At 38.3% G+C, this 23,538-nt stretch overlaps 1 protein-coding gene across 3 annotated transcripts in view; it reads left to right on the forward strand.

The window, feature by feature from the left end:
• The window catches only part of CASK (calcium/calmodulin dependent serine protein kinase), a gene marked incomplete at its 5' end in the record, with an annotated part of 219,985 nt that overhangs the window by 126,312 nt on the left and 70,135 nt on the right, over positions 1-23,538 (forward strand). For all 3 annotated transcript variants that reach the window (XM_084262855.1, XM_084262856.1, XM_084262854.1), the window contains 5 exons: positions 1,393-1,495; positions 11,383-11,558; positions 13,687-13,809; positions 16,192-16,275; positions 17,831-17,930. In XM_084262855.1, coding sequence (XP_084118981.1) covers positions 1,393-1,495; positions 11,383-11,558; positions 13,687-13,809; positions 16,192-16,275; positions 17,831-17,930 — 586 coding nt within the window. The remainder of the gene's footprint in view (positions 1-1,392; positions 1,496-11,382; positions 11,559-13,686; positions 13,810-16,191; positions 16,276-17,830; positions 17,931-23,538) is intronic.

Here is a 23,538-nt window from a genome sequence, read left to right on the forward strand (position 1 = left end):
TGTGGGGTGCAGTCATAAATCACAATGTCTCTCAGTCCCAGTCCTGCACAGGGTCACAAGCCTCCCCCCGCAAACCTGCTGCAGTGTGAATCTCTCCCTTGCTCATCTCTGTGTCTCTGTCTCTCTCCATGGGCTGCAAGTGCTGGCAGGGGCTTGCTCCAACGCGGGTCACAGCCTCTTCTGCATGTCTCCACCTGCTCCAGCGTGTGGCCTCTCCACGGGCTGCAGGTGGGGTCTCGGCCTTTTTCCATGGGCTGCAGGGGGACACCCGCTCCACCATGGGCTTCTCCACATGCTGCAGGGGCGTCTTTCTCTCTGGCATCTTGGCACGCTTCCTCATCCCCTTGTTCACTCACCTTGGTGCCTGCACAGTTTCTTACACCTTCTCACTCCCTTCTCTGGTGGCAAAAAGTGGCTGCTTGCTTTTTTTTTTCTCCAAAATGCGATTCCCAGAGGCGCTGTGACCGTCGCTGATGGGCTCGGCCTTGGTCAGCAACAACTCCAGCCTTGAATCGGCTGATGTTTACTTTCTGGGGCCTGTGGAGAGCTTCTGGCTGCTTCTTACAGCAGACAGCTCTCCAGCCCCAGCTTCTCTACTAGCACCTAGCTGCACAAAACTACAACAGGTTGTGACAGCAAAGGGAGGCTTTGAGTTAATGCAGGAAGCCGTAATACATTAATTGTAGTAGTTTGACTAACTGCATTAAATACTGAACTGTGTTCTAATAGATTTTTGCCTGTATGTTACTTCCTACTATCTGTCCAAATTGTTGCATAAAGTTAGTCAGTTTTCTCATGTTGCACTTCACTCTTCTTAGTGGAAAAAACTGTGGAGAATCAAAGGTATGGGTGGCTGTGCCTGAAATCCACTTTAGAAACCTAAACAATTTCTTCCCTCATTGGACTATTTGTTAGAAGCATCTCAGGGATGTTCCTTTTCTTTTCTGCAGTTGGAAAATGATCAGTGAATTTTGTGGTTAAGGCTCAAAGTAGCGTTTTATGTTCTCTGTATGAAGGGTAAGATCCAACAAAGCCTATCATAGGCAGGGTGTTTCTGCTGGAGAATTGAAAATGTGTAAGGCTTAAAGCTGAAAGGTAAAAAGAAAATATCAGGTAAGAAATTATAAGCGTTAATTTTTATCTCCATTTTACTATGGTTTCACTGTGAGTTCTGTTAAATCCTGAGAGGATTTTACTTTGCCTGGGACAATTGAAAAGGAAGCCAATGGAGAAAGAGGAGGCCGTACGTGGAAAAAAGTATCTGGCATCAAGAAATTCTTTCCAAAAGAACCCCAAATTTTTGCTTCTGTTTGCAAATTTATAAAAATAACTTCTAAAACGCAGATTTTATTTCTCAGTATACTAATTTTGTCTGGTTTTTTGTCTTTTCAGCCACACTGTGTACTGCTTGCCTCAAAAGAAAATTCAGCCCCAGTGAAGCTTGGTGGCTTCGGGGTAGCAATTCAGTTAGGAGAGTCTGGGCTAGTTGCTGGAGGTAAGAAGTCTTCTTTCAAAGTTGTATAACATTGTGCATGTTGTACTACAACTGTAGTGCTGTTTTTCCAACACAGCCAGGCCTGCAAAGCAAGAGTCCAAAAATAAATAATCTTGAAATAAAGTCTTTTGTTACCATTATAAATGCCCACAGTTAAGCTAAATTGCTAGCGGAGCGCAACATTGTTGTATGTACATACCGTGAGTATTAAATCCCTCTGGATGTTACTCAACAGGAGCTAACACTGTTTTGATCAAAACAAAATTGGAAAAAACCCAAAGAATTTTCCATTTTAATACAATCTTTTGCATAATTCTTCCATGCTTGACAGAGCAAATAAAATAAAAATGCTATTAGCATTGAAATGTATGTCAAAGCCATCGAGTAAGGACTTGCCACAGCATCCTCAGTGCTCCCCTGTGTTTCTTAAGTAATTTCTGTCAGAATGCTACGTGGTTTAATAGCAAATCCTTACTAGTTTTCACATGTTACTTTTTTCTGTGTTTGAATATTTCCTTGTAATTATTGCATAAGACATCAATATCTTGATACGTATTGACTGTGTGTTTTGTTTTCTGTGGATTTTATTTCCTCTAGCTGCCTTCCATATTGTTCCAGACAATAGGGTTATGCTTTAATCAGCCCGCACAGATGAAGACCCAATCAATTTTCTGATGCTTTCATTGCCAGAGTAGGAGACCCCAACAAAAGATTTTGTTCATTTTAAGGGTTTTTTTTCTTCAATATGAGTAACTTAAGTCTCTGTACCATGCATCTTCAAAACCTCAGGTTTCCTAATCTAATTACTTAAAGGTCTCCATTAATGTGGCTTTTATGTCTCTTTAAAATACAAAGCAAATCCAATGTAAGCATACCAACAGCTTCCAATGTCTTCCAGATATCACTAATACCTGGAAATATCCAGGGGTATTGCTACTTACAGGCCTAGATACATCATTTTAAAGAAAGTGCCCGTTCAGTCAAGATACTGTGGTTTCCTTAATAAAATGGTCTCACTCCTTTCTTTACTTTCCAGTCTTTCTTGAATTTTCGATACTTCAGCCACTGCTTTTTTTTTCTTTTTTTTAGTGATAGTTCCTACGCTTTCGTTTATGATTCTCTGGTGTTTCTTCTTTTTATTCTCGCTGATCAACATTATCCATTACTTCCGTTTCAGCTGCTCTTCTGGAGGTAGTCAGATACAGTGTACTTCCTTTCAGACCTTTAGCTGTCTCACAAGAAGCCTCCAGTTCAACTTGGAAAAAAAATCCTGCTTTTTTCCCCAGATTTCTCATGTGCTTCCTTTCTCATTACTGTTCACTGTTCTGCAGATCTCACTTCCATGCAGTTATCAGTGCTGGTCTGGTCTTCCCCTTTCTGTGTAAAAGTGTTTTCATTCCCTTTTGGTTCCGTTTGTGGTACTTACAGAAGCTTCTTTCTTAAGCTTCTTCCTTAAGCCTCATCAGTAAAATATTTCTCTGTATCTCTGGTTTTTCCTTCATCCATCACACCTATTGCCATATCAGTCTGCCTTTGTGGTTTTTAGGGTTTTTTATTCCTCTCTCTCAATAGCCATGTCTAGTTTTTAGCTTTTGTGTTAGCACATTGTCACTTTCAGCTTCAAATGCCTCTCACTTTGAGGAATACCCAGAGTAATTCCACTTGATTTATATACCATGGAAGGTCTCAGTTCTGCTACTTGTTTCAAGCTTTCTGTTTGGTAAACTCCTTATCTCTCTCCTCTCATCCTCCCTGCCAGTCTTTATGCCACAAACTACATCTTTTATCTGGCAGTTCTTTCAGAGAGCTACCCAAAGGTGTATTAATAGACAGGCCCTTAAATAGCCCTAGCGAGACTATTTCTTCAGCTCTACAGTGTCATCCCATATGTGTTATATGAAAGTTAACAGTACTGCCTGTTTGAACTAGGTTATATATTTGTTGTAATAAAGTGTTCACCTACATAGTTGCTTAAGTTATCCATATGCTCTACGGATAAGTTTTAGTTGTTAACAATATTAAAACATGAGAGGAACTACTTATTTCTTATTTCACCTAGATGAAATAGAAACTCTCTTTACAGAGGTGTTAATGAGCAGTAAAATAACCCATCTGTTCACTTTCACACTCTTTTTTCTTTCTAATTCTTAGTGAAAAACACCTTCACATAGTCATTTATTTCCCTTTCAGGATGGCAATTCCTGTATTTGGTGGTTAACACATCAAAAAAGTAATTCTCTGCTAAACAAAAGCTATTCAGGTTTTCTTACTGACCCTAAAACTCCTTGTGCTTCCAATCCATTTCTAACCCAAGTCTTCAAACACACTTCAAAATTTTTACCATACTGAAAACACGCTTTGTCATTCGCACAGCACGTGCAGTACGGATTGAACTTTCTGTACCCAGTTAGTCGGTAATCTGCCACGATATCTTAGCAGAACATACACATTCCTGGTATTAAGCCCTATGTAGATGACCCTGGTGCTCAAGAACAGGATTTTTTCTGTTTCCTTTTTTAATGTTCCTTGAAGCAGTTTATCTTTTAAATCAGAAAAGAACAGTTTTCCTTTAGAAAAAAACATGTCTGCATTAAAAGTAATGTAACCGTAGCAAAGTTCAACTGATAGGATTCTTCCCTTAATTTTGCATAAAACCCCTGATGTTGTGCAAAAGCTCTTTTGGGTCTATGTTGTGGGGACTTTGAATTTTTTTTAACTCAACAAAAATAATCTTTTTTCCAGTATGCATAAATTGTTCAGGGGAGGAAGAGGGGATTTTTGTAACAAAGCTAAACTAAGTCCCAGGTATTGAAAGTAAACCACTCCCACTCTTTTGACATAAGTCCAAAGATAGACTTCTGGTGTTTAGAAGGATTGTAACTACACTGTTCTTTTGAGCAGATAGAGGATTATGTAACAGAAGTGTAAGGGAGTTCATCATAGCAAGCTATGACATCATACTAGATGTCAGTAATGAAAATGTGGAATAGATTTTATTAACATGACCGTATTTTACCAGCTAGTAACCCTATGGAGTTTATTTTTAAGAGGATTTAGTTATTATGTACAACCAAAAAAAAAAAAAGAACATCGAGGTTTTCACAGGACCAGGAGGGAAATGCTTTCTGTTCCGCTATGTTTGCCCAAATCTGCAATGCAATGGATAAGAAGCATTTGTCATCTTCTGAGTTGCAGGAAATTGGTTTCATGAGCCACTAATCTCTGAAGGTCTCTTCTTGCAGTTCTTGTGATCAGAAGTGGAAAATTTTGCTAAATGTACTACTTTGAAACATTGAAATAGGAACTTTCACATGGGGTACTGGCAGTATACATAGTAGTTACAGACCATGATAATTTACAAGTGAACTCTTTGATGGAACGGGATGTAGACAGGAAACAGTCCATGTTTGCATGGTTACAATGCAGTCGGTTGGAGTAGTGGAACTTCTAGGAAGTCAGTCATTTAATAGGTCAACCTCACATGATCTCTCTGACAGTTTTTCTTTTACTATGCAGCAGAAATTGTCACAACATTTTCTGAAATAAATGTGGCATTGGATTTATCAGATATCAAATATCATGGAACCTAAATTGTGGTATTTTCAGCTAGTATACAGTATAAAAATCTGAAAGAATAAAAGCCATCAAGTCCTCAAGTGTGCTGTTTTGGCCACTTAATTTACTTAGTTTCACCTGGTTTCAGTTAGTGCAAAACAGGATAACTGTATAGACCTAAATGATATAGGGTTCTATACTAACTGTCAAGTCTTATCTATAGATAGTTAACCACTTTTCAGTTTTCACCTTTAGCAGCAAAATGTCTCAGGTACCATCATGCTAATCCAGTCCAGTATCGATTTTTATTTATTATTAGATAGCTCTGCTACATTGCTTCAGAATCCTATAGACATATATAATCCTTCAGATTTTCAAACACAACCATTGTCATCTTGCTGGAAAACATCTTTAATGTTCTCTAATAGAAGTACAGCATATACATATCAAGTGTTCTTCCTTTCTTATCAACTAGACTTTTGGTCTTACGCCAGCAGTAGCGAAGGCAGGCTTTGCCATAAATTCCCCTGCAAATAAGACAACGGAATTTGGGGGATGAAGTTAATCCTACAAGTTCTTTATTTCTGTCTTCTTTCAGTTAATGCAAAAATGATCATAGAATCCTAGAATTGTTTGGGTTGGAAGGGACCTTTAAAGGTCTTCTAGTTTAACCCTCCTGCTATGGGCAAGGACATCTTCAATTAGATAAGTTGCTGAGAGCCCTGTCCAGCCTTACCTTGCATGTTTCCAGGTATGGGGCATCTACCACCTCTCTGCTAAACCTGTTCCAGTGTTTCACCAAACTGGATCTTCTTGATGGTTTTATAAACCCCAGTTTTAAAATAATATTTTTGGAATATTGCTTTTTGACACTGTATGAACTTTTTTCATTTTCATGAATAATACAGTGAATCTTTCCATCTTTTGTTTTCTGAGGAGAGGTAAATATTTGTAAGCTGAGGTCCTTATACTAGGATTTGTCTTTCACTTAAACAGTAGTGTTTCTTTCTTCTGCAAAACAAGAGCACTATTTCACTACTTTTTCTCTGGAAAAATAGAAGAATGTAAGCTGCTTCAAAGCTTTGCCTCTGATAGACCTTGTTTTATTTAAAAGATACAACTGTGGCTTACTGTCTCTAAGAAATCCCACTTCTGAGTCAATTTGAGAGTGCTTACAGGAGGCAATTGTGTTTAAAAGTCGATTTAAGTTTACTTCCTCCATCATAGTTTTATGGCCATTGAATCAATTATTATAATTTGCCTAGTTAACATGATCTTTGCCATGTTCATTTTCTGGACACTTGATACCCAGATGTCCAGTTGTCTGCTGGTGCATCTTTTGAAATACATTTTCTTCAGACAATCTTCTGTGCTGAAGCTGAATTTTTTAAATCTATTCATCTTCTCTGTACACCTGCTTTAAACATCTCTATTGTCTGGAGTAATGTGGAAAGGAATTAAAAGTAGTAAAGCATTGGCTGATCTGATCTGTTGTGGGTGATTCTTCGATTCCTTCCACATTATTCTGGACATCCCACTCTTTTAGAAACTCCTTAATTTATGAACATATTTCTTATTACACTATTGTGAGAGGTCAGATGGTGATGTTTATTAGTACCTCACATTTTTTTCCTAAAAATTATTTGTTCCAGTTGTTTCCTTATACATCGTTCAGATACTACTGCTGTTGAAAGACTCTCCTTCTGATAACTTGGTCATCAGTCCCCTGCCTTAGGGATGACAAAATCTGATTGGGTCTCTGTATATACTCTTCTTCTTGTGGAAAGCATAGTCCTATTGTCTGGGAACAATATGGAAAGAGTCATAGAAACTAAATTATCAAAGGTAAGTCAAAATTTATCTTTAGTGCTTGTGAATGATATCAGATTGACAGCACTTGAAGACTGAAGCTCTGTTTGTCTGCAGCAAAAAAAATCAGCAAAATTAGCAGTTTTATAAATTTTCAGACCACCAACATGCCTCAAAACTGCCTGATGATAAGAAAGCTTACCTGTAGAAATAAGATGTCTAATGTCTGTATCTATTCAGGCATTGAGTGATTCCTTAAGTCAGCAAACACTTTAATGTAGTAATTTATTTACAGTGAATTGGGTGGAGGGAAGTGTTACATTTAATACATATCACTACTGAGTCTTCACATAGTGATGATTTTCAGTTAATGCTCCTCTAGAACAGATAAGAAGAAACTAGAAGCACACAGAAAATCAATTCCAGTCTTCCATATGGTTTCTTCTCACATACAGCTGCAACTTAAAATCATGTGTATTATGCATGCGTGCAATATTTATTTAAATAAAATAATGTTATTTTTTCAAATATATCAGTGAGTGTTCTGATATCATCAAAGAACTGCGGAAGGGCAGTAATTACCTATTAATGAAAGAAGAATACCTTTACTTACTGTTCTTTCTCACACTGTCTCCAAAAAGATGCAAAGCTTGTCCCAAAACACTAAAGAAAATTCAAAGGCATCACATATTTTATAGCAGTTGAACTGTTCAGAACAGTTTTAAACTTTTACACTGGGTGTGTTTAGAAGGCAAATTTTCTGCTAGATAATTTTCAGCAGAAGTGATACTTGGTCTACAGAGCAGTGAGCATCCATGAGTTTAGAAAACTTTGCTGTCTATACACTTTGTTTATCCTGTTACTGGTATTAGCCTTAGAGTTCTTGTAGTTGCAACATAGTAAAGGTCCCTCTGTAAGTTAGTGTGAATGCTCCATTATTTTGCTGAGCTAAGTGAAGCTCAGGAGGGCAGGTCAGCAATCCTTGCTTAGTTCAAGTGTTAGAATAACCATCGTTTGCTCCGCTGATGAACACAGCAAAGTGGTTAGTTGTCACAAGGATGACAACAACCACAGAAATAACTTTAGGGTTTTTTAAGTTTCTAATACGTGCATACACATATATATGGTTTTGGCTGGGTTGGTTTGTATTTTTTTTTTACCCTGTTTACCTGGACAGTTCTGTCTCAAGCAATTCAGTTTCTGTTAGTTCTGAGTTTGCTTTTACATGGACATGAAATGGTGATTTCCACCACCGTTACCACCCTTCTCTCTGAAGTATCAGGATCATGTAATCTGCGCTAAATAAGTTATAAAACCAAATAATTCTGTAATTATTTTCTTTAGTTATAATCTGGCAGGGGTCAATGGCAAGATTTTATTAAATTAGCCTAGCCCTTCTCATTTCATTTGTATTTATGGAGTTCTCATTTTAAATTTAAAAGTGAGCATTAAAGTGAAGTAGGACAGATTTTTCAATGTGCTGTTAAGCAGCATCCATTTTTCATGTAGTTTGTAACAGCAGTCTGATGGGCTCTTAAGCAGCTGTGTAGAATGTTACCTATATACCAGTCTGGTCTTTCAGCTAAACGTCAAGCTGTTCATTGAAGTGGGGGTTTATGGTATACTGGTTTTGAATCAGAGCAACGAAGATTGGTTTTTTTCCACCAGCGATCAAAGTTCTTTAACTTTCATTGGAAGAGAAAGAAAAATTGGGTTGATCAGAGAGACAGTGGTTTTAACCATAACTTCTAACTCTGTCAGTTTGTCTCTAAGAGCTTTTGAGCACTAAGTAAGCATGCAGCCTCACATTCTGATGTGGTATCACCAGGTAAAGCTAAATAAGAACCTTGAAGTATCAAGAAGCTATAATTTGTCTGTTGTGCACAGAAACCAGGAAATAAAACCTCAAGAAGCATGTTCTGTTAGGAAAAAAAAAGGTGTCCATGAAAAGAAATTATAATATGCTGGTCATTGATAATGAAGGAGTGCTGGCAGTGGGTGGCTCCTGCATAAGAAATGCTTGCACATTATGTGTTGTCTGCAGTTCTGCTAAGTGTAGTGTTACAAAGTACATCTGAATATCAACAAGTAGCAATAGTTCTGTACACTTTTGTATTTCCTTGCCCTGTGGTGAAGTTTTAAAGTAGAGGGGGAAAGCAAATCTCTTAAATTGTTATCCATCATCAAGACTGTGCTTTGCAAAATTTCGGGAAGCTGATTAATGCTCGATTCCAAGAAACTATTGTATTCAGCTTATGTTTATGAGGGTACCTAATTAATGAATGATTTTTCTTGCTTATCAATTTCTGCAAAGTAATTTTAATTTGAAACATTATTTGCTGAAGGGGAGATGGAAGCAAAAAAATAAACACTTTTGATATTGTCTTGACACTGCAGGTTACTTTATACCACCCACAATTAAATCAGGTAAGGTGATATTTGAAAACTGAAAATGAAATAAATAAGTTGTAGCTTTGGAGGAAGATTCATCTTGGTTTCCCTCATTTAATCAGTATTCTGTATGCTAACACCAGCATAACATATGGAGGGTGGGCTAAGGGCCCAGCTGCTTACTCCTTCCCCTCAGCAAAGCAGGGGGAGAAGATAGGACAAAAAACCTCATGGGTCAAGGTAAATACAGGCAAACTGCTCTCCAGTTACCATCACGGGTAAAACAGACCTGACTTGGAGATACCCAGTTTACTTTGTTGCCAGTTGAAATAAATTTGGGCAGTGAGAAACGAAGACAATAATGAAAACATCACCTTTCCAGGCTTAACTTCAGTCCTTCATTCCTGATTCCCCCAGCTGCAGTGGTGCAGAGGGATGAGGAGTGGGGGGCAGTGGTCAGTCCATAACAGCCCTCTCTTCCATGCCTTCCTTCTTCCTCCCATGGGCTGGAGTCCTTCAGGACAAGCATGCTCCTGCATGAGTCCTTCACAGGCTGCAGTTCCTTCAGCGAATATCCACTTGCCTCAACATGGGGTCCTCCGGGGTGGGCCTGCTCCACCATGGCTTCTGCAGGATCATCTCTACTGGAGCTCCTGGAGCAGCTCTCCTTTTGATTCCCACTCTCACCTGAGTGTTTGCCACCTCTTTCTCATGCCTTTTCCCATACTCCTCATCAGGCAATATTTTTCCCTTTCTTACACAGGCCTTCCCTGAGGGACCACCATCCCAGCTCCTGAGCTCAGGGTCTCTTTGAACTGTGTCCAGCACAGGGCAGCACCAGACTCTCCTTGCAGAGACCTACCGACTGCCAGCACCTGGACACCTTAGCACTCAATAATGCTGTTGTATTGCTTATGTGGCATCTGTTGCTGCTAAATAGGCTATTTTACACCAGCAGAGAAAGTGTAGGATGGGTAATTGTTTGCAAGGACACATTTTTCTCAGAACTAGATTGTCCTTCCCAGTACTGCAAATGCCCATCGGACTCAAATGTATTGGCAAAAACTCAAACCGAAACCCACACCTTGAGGTCTACTCATCAGCACATAGGTCTTTTTCTTATCATGTTCATGTCTGTAATTGTTTACTTCAAACACTAAGAAGGACCCGAACTGAGAAGAGTTGCCCATAGTTACTGGAAATACACATTAAATCAGCTTAAGTATTCTTAGTTTCATTAGCTGCTTGGTCCAGACAACTGTGTATCTCCATGAAGTTTAATGCCTCTTTTAAACAGCTTTGTCCTTGTGATATTTACCTTTTGAATAATCACTTTTCTCTAGACTTCCCAGATTTCATAACTGCAATTAGAAGCCCTGTTAGGAAGGCAGAATCTTCAGAGTACATAGGGTTTTCCATTCATACTGGAATAAATTCATATTGATAAAAAATATTTGAAGGAACTTTATTACCACAAACATTGTTTTCGATATGTAAGAAAGGTTATACCTGCTCCAAAACTGCAAATGGTTCCTCTGTGCCCAAACACCAGGAAGTTTAGCACCATGATAAACAAGAAGATGGGTAAGCCACGCAGATCTGTGGTCTTGCATAACGATGTCTTCGGTACCTCCAGGCTGTGTGTGGTATGCGTACCGCTAATGTCACGTGAGCTCAGTGGTGTACAAATACTGTGTGCGCAGGCAGGTGTTGCTGCTTATGTACGTGCAGAACCTGATACAGAGCTGGAAACGTTGATGCTTTTGCTGTCACAAATGGTGGCACCTTAGGGGGAAAAAGTTAGGAAGCCCATGTAGACAGGGGTTTGCAGGCATGGGCAGGGAAACAGCAACTTGTGCATACTGGCTGTATATACTTCCCATATTCCTTCCCTGTCACCAGACATCTAAAAGAGAGAGACTAAGGAGATCGTTCTTATTTGTGAACTTGAAGATTTGACTTTGAGGTCAATAAATAAATTCAATAAATACTAAACTTTATGAAAAAAAAATGTGTTAAAAATTTAACTGCTGAGCAAACTTACTAAAACTGTTTTGATTTAATGCAGTGATATTCTTCATTTCCGTGTTCAACACACATCTTGACTCAATTTTGGTTTTATTTCCATTTAGGACGCGTAGGAACACCTCATTTTATGGCCCCAGAAGTGGTAAAAAGGGAACCTTATGGGAAGCCTGTAGATGTTTGGGGTTGTGGTGTGATCCTTTTTATCCTGCTAAGCGGTTGTTTGCCTTTTTATGGAACCAAGGAAAGATTATTTGAAGGCATTATTAAAGGAAAATACAAGGTAAATAACAGTGTATCTGCATCCTTTTCTACTGAGGTAACCTGTGCTGGTAAAATTTCTGAAAGTTCATTTTTGTGTTTAGCCTGGTTTAAATTTACAGAAATCTGTTGTGTTACACAGGAAGAGAGATTATTTTTTTCTCTCCTGTCAGTCTTGTTCCTGCTATGTTTTGTGTCCCTGTTAGGAATTGGAATACAAAAATATTTACTTCGATGAAATAATACAGGGTTGCAACAACTAGCCCCCAGTTGTATGCTGAGCTCAGCAGGATTACATATGGTTTAGCTGTGAAGTATAACATACAATATATTACCTTAGCTTTAAGGCTCATTTAAACTTTTTAATCAATTAAAAGAACTGTCATAAAGGCTGGTCATTGGATTGCCTTGATTTCAAACAAAACACATGTTATTGTAAAGGTGCTGTTATGCATTTTCCCTTTTAGTAGAGTATGCAGTGTTGTGCAGCTGATGATTCAAAAGAAGCCACTGAAAGTGTATCGGTGTGAGTGCATGATAAGCATGTTCAACGACAGAGGCATACTAAAGAGACAAATTTCAGGCTTTGACTTTTGTTAAACAGATTGGTTCTACATTGCAACCAAGGTCACACACAAGCTGTGTGTTAGCAAATAAGGAAAATCCTGAAACTGTCTCGTAGTCCATAATACGGTTTAGGACATATTTTATTCTATGAACTTAACAGTAGTCTGCTCAAAAGTAAGTGACAGCAGTGGTGCTGCACTCAGTCAGGAGGACAGTTTTCATTTTTTTAATTTTGTATTCCTAGAAACAGCTGGATTTCTTTGTGGTACTAGTTTTGGGATTGCATAGAACTGGTAGACATTCCAGTTTCACTTTATGGAAGATTCCTTTATAGAATCTCTTAAGCGGCTAAAACCTTCTGGAAGTGCACAAGTTAACTTTCCTTTGTTTAAAAAAAAAATAATGGGCAGCACATTGTGTCTTCTCAGTTCCTTTTCTGTTCCTGTTTCCACAATAATATGTCTATTCAGTGAAAATAGTATAAGGATTTCAAAACAGTCTTGCTGCAAATTTGAAATTACCTTCATTTTATTAGGGCTGAAAAAGAAATGACAAATCACAGCTATAAATGTGCATTTCATAGCCAGATAACGTTCCTGAGTGCTCCAATTTAAAGCAATCATTTTTCAAAAATACTGGTTTTAAATAAAAGGGACCTCTTCAAATGAACAGATTCTAGAATTGAAAAGAGCCTGCTTACCATTTTGAATTTCCGTTTAGTACCTTGTAAAATTAGCAGTGTATTATCTAAATAAAATTTAAGATCTTCATAAATTAAATAAATGCTAGAAATAGCTTAAGGCTAGAATCCCTTATCACAGAAAGCATTTTGTTACTTCAGTATGTTTTTTTTCAGGTGTCCATTATTTTAACTAGTTGGACACAAACCTGCATATACATGAGTTGAAAATATATTCAAAATCATCCTTTACATTGTTGTCTCTTAAAGATACAGTTCTGCCTCAGAAAGTGTTTCAGTTCCTTGTATTGTCAATCACTTCTGGTATGCTTTCCAACCTGAGTGGCTGAAGATGCTTAACTCCACAGAGGTTGAAAGGAATTTATTGGCAAGAGCTGTTGTCCATGCTACCTGTGGCACAGGACCAGAGTAGTTCACAGCAGGTGTTAGCTGGCTCCCTTCTTACTCAGCATCACTGGCATTAAATTGTGGGTTGGTACAGGCAAACTGTCATGCCATATTGATTTAATTTCTACGCTTATCTTATGCATAGGTAACAGTCAGATAAAGCCAATTTTTTCTTTTTCTAGTAAAGAAAGGGTCACTGCTATCTGAACAAAATGTAGCATACACAGAAAACAGTGATCATACATAATACCATGGATATGTCAGCGCTTATGTGGTACAGCGCTCACTGTTTTCAAATTTTATGCTACTTCAATAGTGTCTAATGTTTAATTTTGTAAGTAATTAAAAGCTTAGAAACGTCTTTTTATGTGTATTATGATAAAATGTTCGCGAGTACCAACCACTGTTAAATCTCTGCAATTATTTTACATAAAGAGTAGGTTCTTTCCTGTGTTCTTACTACTAATTTAATTTCTTTTTTCTCGCTTGTAACCAGATGAATCCCAGGCAATGGAGCCATATTTCTGAAAGTGCCAAAGATCTGGTACGCCGCATGCTTATGCTGGACCCAGCAGAAAGGATAACAGTATATGAAGCACTGAATCATCCCTGGTTAAAGGTAATGAAAGCAGCTGTTTCCATAGCAGTTTCCTCTTCAAGGAAGAAAAAGATTTATTTCTTTGTTTCTTTGAACTTTTCAAAGCAGGTGTGACATTGTATGAAATGTGAGATATATAAGCTTTAACTGCTTTCTAAGATTAGAGCCTGAGATTTTGATAATTGCTGGGCCTGGCCTCTTGCTTAACAGCAACAGCAAACTCATTTGGGCATCTGGCAGCATCAGCAGGGCAGCATAGAATAAAGCATGAAGAAGGTATTCATCTGTCTCTTGGTGGAACTCAAAGTCCAGAGGAGTAATTCCTGCTCTCTTCTCTGCTCAGCCGTATCTCTTTCCTATCACACAGGTAGCCATGCAGTTTATTGCAGTACATTGCACTACCGAAACATGCTGCTCTCTTAGGTTAGATTCCAGAAATACCCCACCAGAGTGAAGGAAGTATGTAGTGGTGTGTTGCTCAAAGGCCACTGCAACAACATAAAATGATGTGGCATCTGGTAATCAAATCGTTTTTCAGTGGTGGTAGAATTTACAACACAGTTTGAGACAGTTGTAGAGTATTTGGTGGACACCCAGCGTTCATGAGAGGAGCAGGAGAACGTACAGCAGCAGGCTTCCCAGCAGCCCCATTAAGAGGCTGTGCTAACCGTCAGAGGTGGCGAATGATGGGTGTGTTGCAGATCTGAAAGGTATGAAGTAATGATTAAGAGCATGGTATTCTCTTTGGCAGAAACTAATGAATTGTTTTCTTTGTTATCCTCTATTTCTTTTCTGTAGTGAGGGCCCAGGGTAGAGAACGTTGTAATATCATTAACTTAAATAAGGTAGCTGTTTGAAAAGAGTGCTGTTCTGATGTCTGCTCCTGGACTGTTTATGTATTAGGCAAACATTGACACAAAAAGCGACCTGGGAAGCACAGGCTAGTATGTTCTGCTTCTACCTTCAAGTAAATGGTCTGACTAGTAGTGAATGGAGTCGTTCTTACACTGCCGTACTCTCTCTGGCTGTAATTCTCATATTCCAAGCTGGAGAATGGTCTAGCTTAGAAAAGAGGGCAGGAGTGCATGCCTCTTGGGAATAACAGTGGGTAAGGGACTCTTCTGAATATTGGGTAACTGTGGGTTCAAACAATTCCACTCAAAAGGATCCAAAGTCCTGCCTGTTCATCTGAGGTGTACATAGTGCATCAAATATTCCAAAGAGCATAGGAATGGACGTGTTGGGGAATCCCAAATGATCCTGCTCTAGTGATTGACTCTGGTAGATGCAGGTGATCTGGTTTTACATGCTTGTAATTTGACTTTTCCCCCACTTTCTGAGCTTACCACATTTAAATGACAAACTAAGGGTTTTGTTGAGGTTTATTTTGGCAGAAAACTTTTCCATTTCTGTTGTTTAAGCAATGAAGCTGATTAGGCTTTTTAGAAAGGCAATTCTGTAGTGCAAACGTGCAGGTTCTGCCTATGCAGCATACTACTTTTGATGTCTGTGGTCTCTTTGTGATCTTGCCATTACTTGTTGAAACACAAACAAGGAGAGAAAAGATTTTGCTTCAGACAACTTTGTTTCCAAGCTTAGGCCAGCATTCTGTCAGTCGGTCCTCTCTAATTTTTGCCTATGATAAACATCCTTCCCTGCTGACTTGGACTTTTCTTCTGAACCATTTATAGATAGCAGCCAAATACAGCTCAAGACAGAGACATCTTTAGTGCTGTAGAGAGACTGAATTACTTCTGCCAGTCATTTCACTCGGATTCAGGAGGTGCATGTGCTAAACATTTGCATTAAATAAATATGTGTATGTTGCTTCTGTGATGATTCAGAGCAGGGAAAGAAGGTAGGCAGTCAGCTGTACCCATTGGCAGATTTTTCATCTACATCTACAATAGAGAATTCATCCTGTAAGCTAGCACCTGGGGCCACCAGCCACAGAGCTGGCAGTTCATGAGCTTTTGGAAACGTACCCCATCTCCCCAGCTTACCCAAAGGATCGGGCAGGTACCCCTTTGCAAGAGTGCTTGAACACATTGTTCCACTGGCATTTGTGAATCCTGAAAAGCAGTACTTGCTCGTGAAGCTTGCCAGCTTCAACATTCAGCACGAGCCATAAGCTGACTAACAGCTAAAACAACAGGCTGGAGTCTTAGTACAAAGTGGGAAACAAAATTGCCAACAGAAAATATCCCTGGCCTAAGTTAAAATTCTTTCAAAATATTTTAATCCCCCTCAGTTTCTTGGAAGTTTTCCTTAGGTTACAACAAATCCTTGTTCTCTTTAGGATGCGTATTAGCTGGTACATTTCTGTTCTATTTTCTTAATGTTGAGAGCTGATATTTAATCTTTCTTCTGTGTTTTTGGGTGTTTTTTTCTGGGCTTTTTAAGGAGAGAGATCGCTATGCATACAAGATTCATCTTCCAGAAACAGTAGAACAATTGAGAAAATTCAATGCAAGACGAAAACTAAAGGTAAAACGAATGTAGTGTTAAAACAGTATAATTACATAACTTGAAATTTGTGTGATACTTGATTCATTTTAAAAGTGCCAAGAGAAATCTATGCTCTGAAGACAGCAATAAAATAAAAAGCTGAAACAGGCCTTCGCAGTTGTTTATTGAAGTGATGTCTTCTTAAGAGCATCCATCCTTTCTTTCTGGTACATAGTTTTGCAACTAAATTTCAGGGCAAATTGACTGGTTTCAACCAAGTTGTGTATGAGGTCATCATCTTAAATGAACTTAGTAATTCTGCATAGTATGAATTACTGGAGAGGAGAGGCTAGTACAATGTCTTCTATTATTGTGTTATGATTATACTGAAGGGAACATAATAATGTTTTAATGTGTCTTTTCAAGAAGAGCAAAGATGCATTCTTCAGTTTATCCCCTTTATGGTTAATTATACCCAAGATTATTTCTCAGCCGTATTGGAAAGAATACTAGTATTTCAGCCCAAAGCAACATGGTTTCCCTTCAGTGCCCACTTTGGAAAGTTTAACAGAAACAATTTTAAATTCACTGAAAGGTTAAGAAAATTTTAACAGAAACATGTCATGTTACAATTCATGAGATTTTTATATACATATATATAGATATATATAAAATTTATGCTAAAACACAGAAACAGATGTACACACACGTTTCTACTTTGCAAAAGTTTAATGTAGCTGCAAAAACAACTGATGATTAGGATGCATAAGTTGCCCTGATTCGTGATAAAAAGCACTTTCTCTTAGGTGATTCATATGTCCAGATAATGCTTTCACTGAAATGTTAGCTAGTACATTTTGGAATATGACCTGTTGTCCTGCTCTAGATGCAGTTTCAGGTCTTTCCCAGATTTCTTCCTGGGGCTGCCACATATTTAGTCTTCTGAGAGCTTTTATTCTGGTGCTATTTGTTTTCTACCATTCTATCCAAAGCACTGTTCTGCAGAATTTTTTCTGAAATTATTCATTGTCCTTTATGCCTACTGCCACAACATTAAAACCTGAGTGGTTACACTGAACATGTAAATGCAATGTCAGGACAGATAACCTTTTTCTAGCTTTGTAATTTCCCATATAACACTTATTCTGGGAGTCTGAGATGATTACATTTTCATATAGATACACTATGGATGTCTAATGTCCTAGTGCCATCAGTTTCAGATTCTGACAGTTCTCTCTGTGAAAAGTGAATTTTTATACTTACTAAACCACCCAGTCTTGGCAAGAGGGAAGGAGGTATAAATAAGCTATTTTGTTCACATTGTACTATGGGCACATAAGCCTTACTCTTATTATTTTTAAATGTTTTTCCCTAAAGAATTGTTCTCATGGATCACCCTGCAAAGAATGTATTTACTGCTTATTAGAGTAGTATATAACCAGCCTTTGTGTTAGGTGTGGTCACTGGTAACGGTGAAGCAGAGCTGAGAAGGTCAACACACAAGAGACCTTGAGAGATTGGGTGATCGAAGGTGTCTGGAAATGATTCATCATGGTTTTTTTGTAATTTAGACTTTGTGGGTATTTTCATTCAGGGAGCAGTACTAGCAGCTGTGTCAAGCCACAAATTCAACTCTTTCTATGGTGACCCTCCTGAAGAGCTGCCAGACTTCTCTGAAGACCCCACCTCCTCAGGTATTTGAACAGAAAGTATATTTACTGCAGTCAACCTGTCTTAATTCTATAGTCATTGGAGTACAAAGTATGTACTAATTTCTCTTGCTGTCATAAAGTTGCATATTAAGTTAATGTTAATGTGACAGCATAAATAATTTTCAGTCATAACGGTGTTGGTCATGGAGAAAATGAAGAGAAAAATCTCTGTACAGGTGTAAGTTTCTACAGAAGTTGTGTCTGATTTTTCTGTCCGTTTTTTTTCTCTCTGTTGTACGTACATTTAATTGCAAATAGTGCTGTAACCCCATCTTTGTCTTTATATTACTTGAGTGAAAAAGCTTATTGAGAATTTGTCTTGAGTTCTTTGGGAGAAACAGTTCTCATACTAATACTTTTTTATTAAAGCAACCATTGTGTTACCAGAGTTTCTTGACTTCCTGTTTTAGAGAACAGTATGATTAAGATGTCTCCTCTTTAAAGCATGCTGAACAGTATTTCTGATACTGTAACCCAGGCCCCCAAATCTTCAGAGAGAGGCAGTATACATGTACTTCAAGGACCTCCTGACATTTTGCAAAGGTGAAGATAATACCTTCTCTGTACTGTGAGCATGTAGCTAGGCCTTGGGCAGGACAGTGCTCTTACTCCAACCAGTCCTTTTTGTCCTTGGCCCACATTTGAAAATTTAAATAACCTGGCAGTCCGTATACTCAAAGAGCCCTGTCATAGTTACGTATCTTAATTCTGATATAACATTACTCTCAACATCTGCAGTGCAACAGTCTGGGTTGGTCTAGCTGACCTAAAATTAGGATTTAGGATCAAGTTAAGTGATCTTTTAAGAAAAATCTAACGCAAATAGGACTCTCTCTTTTATTTTTCTAAACATCCAAATAGTACTAGCAGGATATTTTAGCTATACACTGACTTTACTAAAAGGCATTTCAGGAACTTAATTGCACGTACTGAACTGCTGTGTGATAATTCTCTTAATATTTTTATAGGTAAGAAAAATACTTATTGACTGCGTATGTTAAGTGGTCCTTTTCTGCTCTTTTATACAAGCAAGCAATTTTTATAAATTATTTCAATATCATTAATACGGGGAGCAACTTTGAGGGAGTTAAATTCTTAAATTTCTTGGAATTCACATTTGAGTACTTAGATTAAAAGATTGCTTCGTCCGCTTCGTCCTTTGAGATGCACACTGCTCATAATTTCCATAGAAGTGAATTAGAATCTCAGATCACTTACTGGAAATGCGTAATCACAGTTTCATGGCTTAACTTCAGGCAGACAGACTTTGAATACTTGATGTACTTGTAAGTAAGGATCCATATCTTCTTTCAAAGAAAGAATAAGTTGATTTTACTTCATGTAGAACTACCTACAATGCTTTAATTTTTGTTTCCATCTACTTCCCCCATTTCAGTGACATAAGTAGACCACCAGCACGCTTCGCAGTCATAGCCTTCCTAATCTAAAAACTGCAGTTCCTCTTTCCAGTTTCAATCTCACATCAACAGGGCATGTGTCTTCCTCATAGGATGATGTAACTGCAGATATCAGTACAAAGGTACAAGTTCTATTTCTTTCTGCTCACACAATATAGGAATTCAGCACACATGCGAATTCTAGAGAATATCTGTGCTGGATCCACTGTTATTTTGTCTTCATCTCTGAAATAACTGAAATGATAGCTTGAATTTCTCAGGAAAGCATAGTTATTCTCTTAAATGCTGTTGTTGATCGCACTGGGAGATCGCAGGGATCAGGAAACCATACTAAGTGGTTAGTTTTCGTAATGTATCCCTGACCGACTACATCAGCTGATAAAATATTTAGTATCTCAGGGTAAACTCTGAAGCTTGCAAGAAAAGATACTGCAGCTTTCAGCTTCTGAAATCACTTGATATGGAAATCTATTTTGTTTCTTCTTCAGAAGTCCACTAATAAAGTTTTCAGATATTTCCAGTTTGTAAAGATAGGCTCCTGTGATGATTCTAAACTGAACTAGTTCATAGGAACTAGACATAAAAGTCTTGAATTGCAGTAGAAACTTGACTATCTTAAGGTTATTTAAGTTTCCTCCCTAACATCTCATAATGTTATTCCAGATCATAAACTCTAATGAAGAGCGTTTAATATTTTAAATGGTGCTGCCTATTTAATCCTCCCATAAAATTTTGTGGCGCTTACCATTAAAATTAAATTATTCGTCAGAAATGGGCAAACGTGGAACTCCTACTGAGATAAAAGATGCAGAAATGTAGATGCTTATTAGGTTATGCAAATTGTATATCCTGTCCTCCTCCAGGTCTTTCTAAACACTGAAACAGAAAATTAGGTTCTGTCTTTTTATTTTCCAGTTTAATCTAGAGGTGTTCTTCCTCAGAGTGCAGTGGACCTGGGGCTGCTGGACTCCTTGAGCCTTTTCTAGATTATCAGAGTAAGAGCCTGGGATAGGAAGGTGCTATAGGTTGCAAGTCAGATGAGTTCCTTGGGTACAGAATCACAGATTTTCTTGTCAGAGTTTTCCAGTGAGGGTCAGCAAGTTGCATAGCTAAATCAGATGAGAATGAATGCGGATACATTTAATTTGAAGTCAAGCAGGTGTTTGTCTGTACACATCCTCCTTTCGTTCGTAAAGGAGTGTGTTAATTTTTGGTTCCCACAGCTTGTTCTGGGGGTTCTGTTTCCTCTTCCGTCAGCAACTTTCTTCTGAAGGACTGGACTCAATCCCCCAGTTGTTCTGTTGGTATATGGCAGAAGTCAGTCTTGCTGAACTGTGAGAGCATGATACAGGCTTTTAAAATGTTTTGAGAAACTAGGTGAATATTTATTAAACTAAAACATTGCGGCTGGTTGGGCTGTGTTCAGTAACTTCTTTAGTAAAGCCACTAAACAGCTGAAATGACAAGCACTGTGCAAATGTGTTTTGCTTGAATGTGAAATGTTTCACTTTTGGGTTGTCTGTCTACCAGGCATTGTAAAATTCCAATTTCCCAGGGCAGTGACCGTTTTTGATGTTTATTTAATATGCTGAAACAAATATAAATCAGAAGTTGGCCATCAGCAACCCGAAATCTGGTGCAGGGGGAAAAAAATGGCCCAGTAGAGAGTATGTGAAGTGGACCCTGAAATTAATTAGGCGCTGGAGAGAGATGCGCAACCCCTCTGCTCTCTGCTGACCTTCCCCCTCCTACGCCCTCCCCTCTTCCCTGCCCTCCCTGGCTCCCCTATCACCGGATCGCACACTAGATCAGGACAGAGCATTTCCTCTGCCTGTGTCACATGCTGACCCTTTGCCTCCTAACGGAGAGTACCAAGACATAATTTTGGAGGGTTTTACTCACAGTGCCTCAGGCTGAAGAATGAACATCGCCAGTGTAAAGCTTTTCAGTTTTCCTCCTTTCGCCACTTCAGCCCCCCCGCCGTTCTGCAGCAGCCCAAGGACAGGCTGTGGAATTGTTTGACATTTTGACTTGGGAAGCTGAATTCAGGAAGACCCTTGAGTTTACTTTGGAGTTTTAAGTAGATTTGGGGTGTTTAGGTTTTATAACTTTGTATTTCCAGAAACCCTTTTGTAGCCACATTTGCGGAGCTACTGAGTCAGCGTTGGAGTTAAGCCACAGTAGATAGTGCACAGTCTTTGTAAACTGGATAACTGATTTTTAGACAGAAGCCATTCTTACCTTTTGGTTACAGGACTTTCCTCTGTGATGCCTGCTTAAATTGCTTGGGTTATAGTTTTCATATCCTGCTACATGACTAACAAGTTTGAGTAGATTTTTTTGCTGCAAACTTCTGAATTCCCATAAGGCATTTCTATAATACTGTTTCAGTTTAACCACTGAGAAAAGTGCAGCAGCACGTTTTATAAGAGACTGACCAAATGTACGTATTTAGCTTAGACTAACACACAGCACAGCTGCAGGACTTCCTGAACATTGACATGCTGAGAAATCTGTGGTAACAGCATGAGGTGATGAACACAGGAGTGATGCTTTTTGCATTGCACAGAAAGCAGGCACACTGAGTCTCCATCAGCATTTCTGTCTTGTTTTCCGAAACTGCACAGCACAAATTTCTTGTGGCATTTTTATCAATGTTTTGATACCTCATCTCAGGTTTGCTGTATGTAAACTGAAATGTTCATTCGTCTTTATCTTGTTAGAATCTATTTTCTTATCAAATTTGAACAGCATGAGACCTTGATTTTTCAGATTCGAAAGTAATGATAAGGGGAAAAGAGCTAAATCTGATAGTCTTTTGGTGTGAGATCAAACAGCAAATGTATGGTCAAGTTGTAAGATTGCTGTTTCCAACATAGGTAGAACTAGCTTAACTCACAAGTTAGCGAGGGGTTAGTAGTTTCATGGAATTTAGATTCCATGAAATACGGGCAGGTTGGATGGGGCTTGGGCCAACCTGGTCTAGTGGAGGCTGTCCCTCCCCTTGGCAGAGAGTGGAACTATATGGGCTTTGAGGTCCCTTCCAACCCAAACCTTTCTAATTTTCTGATAATATATGCCCACATCTTATTATATCAACATGAGTAAGGAAACAAAAAATACTGTCGTTTTGCAAAACTTACCAGGGATTTTGTAAATAATCGCAAAGGGTCTTGTGTTACATTTTTAAGTATGAGTGCTAGGAAAAAAAATTACATTCACCTCATAATTTACTGTTAATAATTCCTTATCTACAGGTATAACTGACTATCAGTTTTGAGATCATGAGTTTGAATGTTTCCAGTAGTCCATTATTATCTTTATGATTTTTTCAGCTATTTAGTCTTTGCTCTGGTATGTTTAAATATAAAAACTTTTCAGTATACAAAGTCACTGTTAATTAAAATCAATATCAAACTGGTGGTATTTCTAAATGGTTCTCACGGAAACTTGGAGAAATATTTATTTCAATATAACATTGCTAAATTCTATTTAGTAAATATCAGTGTATTAATATGATGTTACATGTCATTTGCAGTATGTTGAAATAGTTTGTTGGTTGCCTCTTATGATATTCTTACTTGAATATTTTTTTGTCCATGACATTTTAAAAAATAGTTTAACCACTGTTGGAAAAGGTCTGGTATTACAGATACCTAGCACCGTGTACATGTGCTACCTTCCCAGTACCCAGTGTTTGTTTCTTCCCATCCCAGTCCTCCAGCCCCATTTCCTTCACAGTTAAAAATCATATTTAAACAAAAAATGGTGGGGAGGGTCCTTTCAGATTGTTCATACTATTTGGTGCCTAAACTAGTGTACTAGGTTGCAGCTTTATAAATTGCTTGTTCTGAAATCTTCATACTGTTTGTTGTTTGTCCAAATGCTGCCTTCCTACTAGGACTTCTAGCAGCAGAAAGTAGGTATCCCTTTGTTTTCCTTTAAGGCATATCATTCAGCTATGGTGTGTGTCTTTGCATGTTTACAAATCAGCTTTCTTCTCTTCTCTTTGCTATTTTCAGTTTTAATACTGCCTGTTCAAGGAAAATAGCCTGTCTGGTTTTGACTAAATCTGTCTATAACTTTGAAAGTGTGTTTATCCAGAAGTAATGTAATTTTCAGGGAATTCTGAAGCTTCTACTTTAGAGGCAGTATTAAAATCTCCGGGTTTT

The sequence above is a fragment of the Gallinula chloropus genome (assembly GCF_964237585.1).
Source record: "Gallinula chloropus genome assembly, chromosome: 1".
Classification (NCBI taxonomy): domain Eukaryota; kingdom Metazoa; phylum Chordata; class Aves; order Gruiformes; family Rallidae; genus Gallinula; species Gallinula chloropus.